Below are 10,885 nucleotides of genomic sequence, written 5' to 3' on the forward strand. Positions count from 1 at the left end.
GTTATGATCAGTTACTCAGTACTTGAGTAGTTTACCAAATACTTTTTACACTTGCTTAATTTAAACGTGTTTAAGGTATGCTACTCTGATTGGAGTACAATTTTGGGGTACTCTAACCAACATCTATGCATGAACGATTGCTCTATGGATCACTTTTTAGAAACAAAAAACACCGCCATAAAATAATGTCTACCACCGCAGCAGACATCCCACCACATGAGAGTAGGGCGACATGCCACGGTGGACGTCCCTTATATTTATTTCTGAAAGGTGGCAACCCTATGTATAATAGAAACCTTTAGATCAGGATTTAAGAGAACAGAGAAAGCCAGGAGGCTTGATCCTTTTCATATGAATGAGTGAAGTGAACTGAGATGAATCAGGGGAGGTGTGTCACTGCAGAAAGAGAGGGTCTGTCTCAACATGCTTCCTGTTCATTAAATCAAAGAAAATGAAGAGCCATCCTAAGAGTCTGCTCTGACTTGTAAAAGACAGATTATTTTGCTCCTCTATCACCTTCTCCCTCTTTTCTCACTGTTTGTATGCTTTCTCAGGCTGTCTTTAGCTCTAGCAGTAGCTCATTAAGCAATTAATTACAGTCCACATGCCCTTCTGTCCCGATGTGCTCCTTCCTTTGATGTTTGATTCCTACTTAGCCTTCCAGCCGCTCCCAAACCCGGCCTGCTGTGCCGCGGGCTTACTCTTTACATGCTCTACCACCTTCACATAAACATTGCATGTTGATGACTGAGGGTTTGCATGTCCCAGTTCATGTACAGAGTCTGTCAGCACTACACACCCCATAACTCTTCCAGTGGTTGTCATTTTATAACCATAAACCTCAGTGTGTTTTATTGAGCACTAAGTGATGTGTAGTGGTGGGTGAATTGGAAGTTAAAGGGTACATAATTTCAAAATTTGGAACAAATAAAAATGGAAAAACTGTGGTGTGCATTTGTAACTTACTCCAGTGCCCCTAATAACATCCAGTGCAACCAGTTTCCTTCGAAGGCGACCATTTAGTGAGAGCTGTTAGATTAGACAACAAACAGCCTCATGATGAACTCTGGAGGGACTGCAGAGATTCATTGCTCAGGTGAAGTATCTGTCACTATTAGTCATGCACTCTACATATCTGACCTTTGAGGCAGAATGAAAGCTACTGTTGAAAGAAAGCTATAAGAAGTGCTGACTGTTGTTTATACTACAGCAGACACCGCAGACATGTGGAAAAGAATTGAACGGAGAACAAAACTGAAATTAAATAAATAAATATTAAATGCACAGTGGCACAGTTGGTAGCACTGTTGCCTTGCAGCAAGAAGGTCCTTGGTTCAATTCCTGGCCCAGGGTCTTTCTGCATGGAGTTTGCATGTTCTCTCTGGGTACTCCGGCTTCCTCCTACAGTCCAAAAACATGACTGCCTAGGTGTGTGTGTGCATGATTGTTTCCTGTATGTCTCTGTGATGGACTGGCGACCTGTCCAGGGTGTACCCCACCTCCTGCCTGAAACGTTTGCTGGAGATAGGCACCAGCACCCCTGGTCCCTTGTTCCACTAGGGACAAGGGTGTAAGAAAATGGAAGGATGGATAAATTAAACATTATTTGTGGTGAAAAGCTTACACTGCACATCACACTGTCCTAGAGAAGATGGGTTGTGGCAGCATCATGCTGAGGGGATGTTTTCTTTAGGAGGACCAGGGTTTCCATCCTATATGACTGACTGACCTTGAGGTTTTATAAAGGGGATTGTGAAACCTTTCATTCTGGTAGAGATAAACAGCTAATGGCAACACAGATGAGTTGCCATTAGCTGCAACTGGAACTGCAGCTAATGGCTGTTCTTCAAGGTATTGATCAAGGATGCTGAATACAAACCACACTGTGACAGATGTCCTTTTCTTACCAATTCATAAACTACTTTGTGTTGGTCTGTCATAAAATCCCAATAAAATGCATGTAATCTTAAAATTGTAAAGTCACAGAATCTAAAAAAATGAAAGGAATGTGAGAGCTTACCCACTTTGTGCAGAGACACTTCATCCATCGGGGTGACTATTCAGTTAAATAAGGATCTTGAGGATTTAAACCACATCCTTTCCTTCTTGTTGCGTGCAGTTATGTTCCACCTCCTCTGTCTGGGAATTCTTGCATTTTCCAGAAATGCTTTTGACATACGTCAGAGAGCAGGTAGAAACTTGTAGAATCAAGTTTACATATGCAGGTGGAGCCCATATTATTGATGTGGTATCATAATTATAGAGAGAGAAAGTTCTCATCTGTCCAGGTGTGCAGAGGAAAAGGTATCTAATGACGTTGCAGTGAAGTTTTGTTTTGCCCCAGAGCCCAACGTGAATCCTCTGGTTCTCTGCCAGCACAGGTCTGATGACATTATCCTACATATTCATGTTAATACAGCTCCAGTATACAATGTGTGTAAGTTGCCTGGTTGGGGCAGATTAATGCTGCCAAGCTGCTGATAATATTTAAGCAATTAAGACAAAACAAACAAACAAACAAACAAAAAAAGCATGACTAAACTTGAATATATGGCCACATTAAACCTTAAACAAACTTGAATGTTAAAATCCAGTCTCCGGCAGTCATTGGGTGAAAGGCAGGATACACTCTGGGCAGGTTGCCAGTCCATTGCAATACATCGAGTAAATAAAAAACTTTAATACAGACACGTATTGTCCTATGTAGAACATTTTTAATGTCCTACATAGTTCTATTATAAAAGTTGTACAGTGAAAATAGTTGAAAGTAAATGCAGCTTGCACAGAGTTGGAAATCATATATGCATATATCTAAAGCTTTAATATACAAGCAGCTGTTGTCTATTGGTAGCAGCCAAGGTGTTGAGGGGATCCATTTTGGTGGCCTTAGAATCGCATCTCTGCTTTTTGCGGATGATGTGGTCCAACTGGCTTCATCTGGTCGTTATCTACAGTTTTCACTGGAGTGGTTCGCAGCCGAGTGTGAAGTGGCCGAGATCAGGATCAGTTCCTCCAAATCCGAGGCCATGGTCTTGAGCTGGAAAAGGTAGAGTGCCTTCTCTGAGTCGAGGGGGGGGATTGTCCTGTCCCAAGTGGAGGAGATTAAGTATCTTGGTATCTTGTTCACGATTGAGGGAAAAATGGAGCAGGAGATCGACAGACGGATTGGCGCAGTGTCTGCAGTGAAGCCGTTGCTGTACTGGTCTGTGGTGGAGAAGAGAGAGCTGACTCAAAAAGCAAAGCTCTTGATTTACCAGTCAATCTACGTTCCTAACATCAACTATGGTCATGAGCTTTGGGTCATGACCAAAAGAACGATGTCACGGATGCAAGTGGCCGAAATGAGTTTTATCAATAGTCATCCATGAGGGACTCAGGGTCGAGCTGCTGCTCTTTCAAATAGAGAGGAGGCAGTTGAGGTGTGTTACAGTATTACCAGTAAGGCACAAGGACAAAGGCATATATAAAAAAAATATCTTCTATTTATTTTTCCAAAAACATCTTAACAAAAAGCTTTCAACAGCAAATCTCAAAAATATTGCAAAATGGGCCCAAAAGAAATCAACTAAGGCAAACATAACTCAGGATAACAAACCAAAAACTGACCTTACACAATGAACACACAAGGGAATTTATACACAAAGGCTAGCCTACACAAACAAGGAGGGGTGGGAAAGGAGACAAAGACAAACAATCCATAAACATAAATTACTAATTTAAATTAAAATATTTTGACTTTAAGACAACTATAAAAACAAAATAACCTAACACCAAAAATGTTTTAGCAGTTATGCTATTAGTAGAGAGAGCTTTAACATCCAAATCCCCTGCTTCTAGCAGCCTGATGGATTGTTCCACTTCCTGGTTTGACTGACAACCAATCATCTTCCGCCAGCCAGTCCTTCCAACTCAGCAAAACAAACTAGTTACTGATCTTAAATAAACATAAGGTGTTTACTAAATGTGTGCACCCAAATTAGTAAACAACCTAATGCAATAACCACCACCAAAAAAAGTGAAATTCTAAATATATTATACGAAAACATTTAAATAAATACTAACATTGGGGAAAAGATGGAGGAACCTCCACAAGGTGGTTCAGGCATCTGGTTAGGATGCCTCCTGGTCGCCTCCCTGGTGAGGTGTTCCAGGTATATCCTACCAGGAGGAGGCCCAGGGGAAGACTCGGGTGGTCTGGAAAAGCCTTGGGATTCCCTTGGAGGACTTGGCCCAAGTGGCTGGGGAGAGGGAGGTCTGGACCTCCTTAATTAGTCTGCTACCCCAACTGGATAAGCGGAAGACGGATGGATGAATGTTGTCCATTAACATTTGTAATTGCGTGGGATCAGCAAAATGGCAAGCCCAAATCATCAACCCTCCATCACTGTGCTTGATCATGAAATTTTCTTTCCAGTTTTTTGAACTGAGGTTCAAAAAACCTCAGAAGCCCTGTTCTTCCTCAAAGAACAGGGCTTCTCTAAAACATAGCTGCTTTCCTAAATAGTGTAAGAATGAAGCAATAGGAAGAATATTCCTTACAAAATGAAGTCAAACTGTTTTCATTGCTGATTCATTGTTGCATGAGTAATGTTTTGGCAGAGCTTTCCATTCCAGGTGTTCACCCTGAATTATATTAACTGTCACACCTGGTGTATGAAATAAAAGTGAGTATGAAAGGTTAGATCCCATGCTGTTACGGTCCTGAATGAGCAAATTCAATCAAGGTTCACAGTGTTTAAAATAGAAGGTGTGATTCATTCATTCAGATGTTTATTTCATATTTTTATGCACACAGGGTAAATATTGGCCATTGATAGCAGTAGAGTGTTTTGACCTGAAATAAACACATACAGCCTTGAATTTGATCCTTTCTACACACTTGGTTTCTGAATGCCAACATAGCCTGACCAAGAAAAAGCTTCAGCTGTTGAGAAACATCTGATGTTATGCAAAGGTAAAGGCCTTGGCTCCAGGTCAGCTCTTTCTTAAACAACAATTTTAAAAGAAGTCAGGAGCCAAAGAGCTAGAGCTCCCCAATGAAGCCCCTTCACTAGGACCTAAAGATGTTTTGTTCTCCTCTTTTAAAAATATGTTCCTTTTAATGTTTTATTGTGCTGATCTTGACATGATCAGCTGCTCAGACCTGGAGCCCTTCACTGTTTATATAAGCTGGTCTTAAGAACCCCCACCTACTCTCCCTAGTAACAACCACCTCTCTTAGTATGGCTCTTCCACTTCAGACGGAGCTCATGATTGGTCTATATTTTTATATCGAATTGCTGGAGATGAACAGTCATGTTTCAGGTGGTGGGTGTGGAACTGAAATCTGTGACAGTGTGTTAATTCTCAGTGAGACTCAATAAACCAGGACAGTGAAAAAATAGTTTTTTTTTGTGCTTTTTGTGAAGGAACTGATTATGTTAAACCAGGGCCGGACCATGCCTCCGTAGGGCCCTAAGCGAAATTTGGTTTTGGGGCCCTCTAGCTTTGCTAACAACGTGGACTGGATGCAATTAGCAGTCCAATCATTAGATCATTCACACATCTGCTATAAACTTATTGCATCTCTGGCAGTGCTGTTTACATTATATGCATGTATAATAGGATACATTTATTGGCCATCTGATTTATTGACCAGTTGATTTCTGGGCGCCGATTTCCTTAATTTTGGGGGATAGTGATCTGCTGATATTTACATGTGAAGCCGATCTTATCCCCTAATATTATCTTCATCAGCAAAGGTTTAAAAATCTGCCTCTGTTGTCTTCTGCTCTACAGTGAGAGGTGTGACTGACAGACCGGCCCACCAGGTCAGGTCTGCACATTTGCAGTTAACAATATTCACCCCACTGTTGCCAACTCAGTGACTTTCTTGCCATATTTAGCAATATTTCAGACAAAAAAAATAAAAATAAAAAAAATAAAAAAATGGTATCATCCAAAATCGAAATCGGCAGGTTAGACTTTTTAAAGATCAGTAATTGGCCAGAAAACTGCAAATGGTGCAGCCCTACACACATATTCATTACATTCTTTGATTAAATAAATTTTTCTTAAGCATTACTGCAATTGCTAAAAATTTAATTTATACCAGGTGAGTCTTTCTCCCCTGGAATGTGAATTGGTACGGGACTGATTCTGAGCATTCAAATGATTCTAATAGAAGTTTCAGATAAATTGATGTAAAATATAATATTTGTTTTAGCCACAAAATGATTATGCTCAGCAACAAACAGCATATCCCAAACTACAGCTTAGAATAGCTCATCCATGTAGCAGCTATGTAGCCTGACGTAAAAACATTTTGCTAGACAATGTCAAACATTGAGAAGTTTTAATTATTGTTATCAAATGTTATCAAATATGGCGTTTTGAAGTAAAAAAATACCTCAGAAATATACAGAGCCAAGCGGGAGAATCAACTCATTTAAAGTTTAAACTCAGTTTCACACAAACACAAAGACCCTAGCAGAGGGGTGACCAAAGTTGGTCCTCCCTGGTTTAACACACCTGGATCAAATGATGGCTCAATAGAGGCCTAAGAAGAACATTGACTTGTTGAGAAGGCTGTTACTACAACCAGGGACAGAACTAAAACATGCAGGACGTCGGCCCTCCAGGACCGACTTTGGGCACCCCTGCCCTAGCATAAATGTCTGGCTGTTGAACTCGACTGTTCAAGCTAATTTTCTATTAGCAGCTTTACAAATCTTTTACATTACATTACCAAGGCACATTAAAACAAACCTTTATCTTGGCTTTTTTCTATTCTTCCTCTGTGTTTTCTCCCTCCCTGAAGGATTTTTGAGACATTGTTTTGCTTACTTAACTTCTGACCGGAGCTTTGGGCGTTTGGATGCACACTGCACATTGCACAACAGCTCATACCAGCGAAGAGTGCGGTACCTACCGCGGCCACCAGGGGCCCCAAAGAGCAATTTGTTTTTCTTTTTATCAATAAAATAATTATTTCTACATACATGATCAAATATACATATAATGTAAAAAAAACTAATCACTTCATAGTGAAATTGTGTGTATTATAATTAAATAGAAATTATTACAAAAAAGTGTAATAATAAAAAAAAATAAGCTCCACTAAGCGGCTGCTTAGTTTGTTAAGCTCGGTGTCACTTTCTGCACACTATAAAACAGAATTTGTGGTTAAGTAAGCTACCTTTCTGAAATTGATGTGGAAATCAATGTCAATAGTTTTTGGGTTTATCTACTGCAATTTTGTTTTCCTATTTTGTGCTTGTGGTTCATAGTGCTAGACTGTGAATGCTAAATGCAAATGTTCCTACTATAAAACTGAGGCACTGGAACTGCAGGCCTGAGCATAAGAAACATCTTTTTCACTTCACTGAGGCTCTGCAAGCTAGCTTACAGCAAACTTACATGTTATTTATGGGAATTTCATGAGCGCTTAGCATAAAGTAGTGCAACACTGATGTGAAAGAATGAAGATATATGGTTTTCAAAACGTCTAACAACTGAAAGTCTGAAAAGATCTGTGATGGGTATTTCAGCCTCCATGAATCCAGACGGCTACAGCTCCAAATGCAGGTCTTCAGGGATCTGTCTGAAATTTATTTTCTCTTTGGAAAATACACCGAGCTCAGTCTAACTTAACCATAGTTTCCATGAACAAAAACATTCCACGTCTCACAGCAAATTTAGTTTAATTTAGGTCTAGATTTTGACTAGACCATCATACGAATAGGCGTTGATCTAAAGCACTCTGTTGTAGTTCTGGCTGTATGTTTAGAGTCACCTAAGTCTCAAGTCTTCTGCAGCCTCTAACAGGCTTTTTTCCAAGACTGTCCTGGATTTAGCACCGTCCACCTTCTCATGTCTGGCCTGCTGAAGAAAAGCTTCCCCACAGCATGATTCTGCCATTTGTATGTCTCCTAACTAATGATGCAGTGTTACCATCACTTCACACAACTTGCTAAACACAACCAGGTCATAAACCTGTCTGCCATATTTTAGGTGAAATTACACTTTGGGTTTTTGGATGGGTTGTCTAGTAAGTTACTTTGCTACTGTGTTCTTGCACAGTTTGGTCAGAACTCAAAGACTTGCAGTATTGTGGATAATGTAATGAAGAAATAATGGTCTCAGGTTTAAAAACCTGGTTATTAGTGCATTGTCACAAGCAGCTTTCATTACTTTATATTTTAGGGTTGGATATTGTTCAGTGGACATTTGAACAGTAATGTCAGTGAAAATGACATGATTGCAACTAAGAAAAAACTTGCAGCAGTATTAAAAGTGCTCAGACTGTAATTATCCTCAAGTGAAATGACTATAAGGGCAAACAGGAGCAAACCGGCTGGGTCATGGTGTTTCTGTTCCTTGAGAACAAGCTAAAGTGCCTTTCCTGTGTCGCCCTTCCCTGCCTGTCCCTCGTCTCATATTATTTCCTTCTTGGCTCTGATGAAGTCAGGGCCGAATATACTGAGAGAGGGGAAGATGGTGGAGGGGGCAGAAAAGCCTTTTACTGAGCAGGAAAACGGTTTTTGGTTATCAAGCTAACACAGGCTACACCCTCTGTGTGTGTTTCCTTCATTTTTCTATTCTCTTCCACTTTTCCTCCACTTATTTCTAATACATTCTTGGAAAACATGGAGATGTTTAATAGGAGATAACCCCCCCACCCCTGCCTCCTTGTCCCCCCTTCTTATGTGCACTAACAACTGCCATTTTCCAAAGCTCCATGGATTCATTTGGTGGAGTCAGACAGACCTGTTCAATGGAATGTCATTCAAAGATTTAAGATGGTTTAAACTAGGGGTGCTCAATGCAGCACCGAGAGAGAATAAATAAATAAAAAATCGCACTTCTAGACACTCAAAGTACACAAAAAATGTATTTAAAGGCTAAAAAAAGTGGATTTTGCATGATGTGTCCTCTTGAAATCAAAACAGTGCGTAGTTTATTCAATGCTAGCTTTATTGTTATGGGGCAGTTTATGACCTTTAAAAGTCTTAAATTTTTATTTCATGATCAGAGAATAACCCTCTATGCAGACGGCACTCACTTATTTGTACCAAGTTTAATAATTATATTTGCTACATAACAAGTATAACCAGACATAATGTCTAATTTGGATATTTTTTCATTCAAACAAATCCCCCTGTCATTCGCCTCCATATCTAACAAATTATGTTATTTTAATTTCTTTGTACTTTTGTTGTTTGCAGATGATGAGCTGCTCATTGAGCGAAGCATCTACAAGGGGAAGATTAATCCTGGCGAGGGGAAGCAGCCAGTCGAACATAGAAGCTTCATCGCCACAATTAAATACACCATGCGTGTGCGCTGTGATGAACACTACTATGGCATGAGATGCAACAACGTATGTCGTCCCCGTGATGACTATTTTGGACATTATGTGTGCGACCATTTTGGGAAGAGACATTGTATTGAAGGCTGGGAGGGAGAGGATTGCAAAACAGGTGAGCAGATACAGAAGAATACAGACTAAAAGGCAATAGAGTTGCAAATTAAAAACATATTTCTAAATTTTGGGACACAAGCCAGTTCAATGAACAAAATTTGAACATAAAAATATATGAAAAAAAAAAGAACAATTGTCTTCACTTCACAGATTTTCTTGTCTTCCTTTCTAGGAGTTGATGATTTTCTTTCTGGTTTTTTTTTTTTTTTAAGAAATTCAAAGGCAGTGGAACAAAAAAGAGTAGAGTCATAAGTAGAGCAGCTGGACAGAATAAGAACTACACAGAAATGCTTCCTTAGGTCATTGGTCACATGTCCAAAGTCAGATCTGACTTCCTTGTTTGTCGTTTTGGAAAAAGCTCAGAGGCTGACGGAAGTTCATGTAGAGTGTCACTTCAGAAGAATCTGAAGAATGCTCCCAAACTCATGTCGGTGTTGAACATCACCACCAACTCTTTCACAATTTGTTTCCCGTCCACTGCAAAAACTACAGCTACTACATCCCACAAGCAAAGACACAAATGCAGATTTCCAGAGCAATATTGAGGTTTTCTGTGAATTAAAATAGGTAATCAGTAGGAATATTTCTCAACTCAAAAATATGTTTTCTTTTTTTCTCTCAAAGCCATCTGTAAACAGGGATGTAGCTCATTACATGGGACCTGCAGCACCCCTGGGGAATGCAAGTAAGTCAGCTCTTTTATGCATATGTATGATTTTCCCTGTTTGCTCCTCTGGCCACATGCTGTTGGTGATTTATTCATATCAGATGATGAATTTAATTCCTACAAGCACATAATAATTTATAATTTATTATAAATTTATTTGTTTATACCTAGTCATTTTGAACTATTCACTCTTTATTAGAGATGTGCCGATCAGGTTTTTTCCTGCCGATACCGATACCGGTCACCCATGAGGGCCAATCACTAGGCCTGTCGCGATAAACGATAAATCAATTAATCGCACGATAAATTAAACCTATCGATCTCATTTTAATTATCGGCTTTATCGTCTCTTCCTGCCTTTTTTTCTTTCTCTTGATGACACTGAATGAAGAAAGGCTCAACTCCGGTGTTCTCCGCTGACCCTCCCTTCCTCATTTCCTTAGTGTCGCCAATGTCACTAAAAGCACACAAGATGGAGTAATGAGCAATTTCGCCTTGGGGATCAATACAGTATATTCTATTCTATTCTATTCTAATGCAGGCTAGACAGTGTCACTCCCCTTCCTAATCTTGCAAAGTGCCCCTCATGCTCCAAGTTCATCGTTTTGCTCTGCTCTGAGACCCTTGTTCTGCTTCCTGTCATGAAGCTGGCCCGCTCCTGGCCGTACACACGCACGCACACGTTTGTCACGCTATCTTTGTGGGGACTTTCCATTGACTTCCATGCAGTTCTACAGCCTAGCCCACTACCCTTA

The 10,885-nt window shown here is 40.0% G+C and overlaps 1 protein-coding gene across 1 annotated transcript in view; it reads left to right on the top strand.

Moving 5' to 3' along the window:
• LOC106935280 (protein jagged-1-like) overlaps positions 1–10,352 on the top strand; it is a 70,261-nt gene extending 59,909 nt beyond the window's left edge. Inside the window, exons 4-5 of the mRNA XM_015015676.1 lie at positions 9,207–9,461; positions 10,088–10,352. Of these exons, the coding sequence (XP_014871162.1) occupies positions 9,207–9,461; positions 10,088–10,152 (320 nt within the window). The 3' untranslated portion in view covers positions 10,153–10,352. The remainder of the gene's footprint in view (positions 1–9,206; positions 9,462–10,087) is intronic.
• Positions 10,353–10,885: the final 533 nt, after the last annotated feature.

This window comes from Poecilia latipinna, unplaced genomic scaffold (assembly GCF_001443285.1).
Source record: "Poecilia latipinna isolate Pla-1442-1.1 unplaced genomic scaffold, P_latipinna-1.0 Scaffold1941, whole genome shotgun sequence".
In the NCBI taxonomy this organism is placed as follows: Eukaryota; Metazoa; Chordata; class Actinopteri; order Cyprinodontiformes; family Poeciliidae; genus Poecilia; species Poecilia latipinna.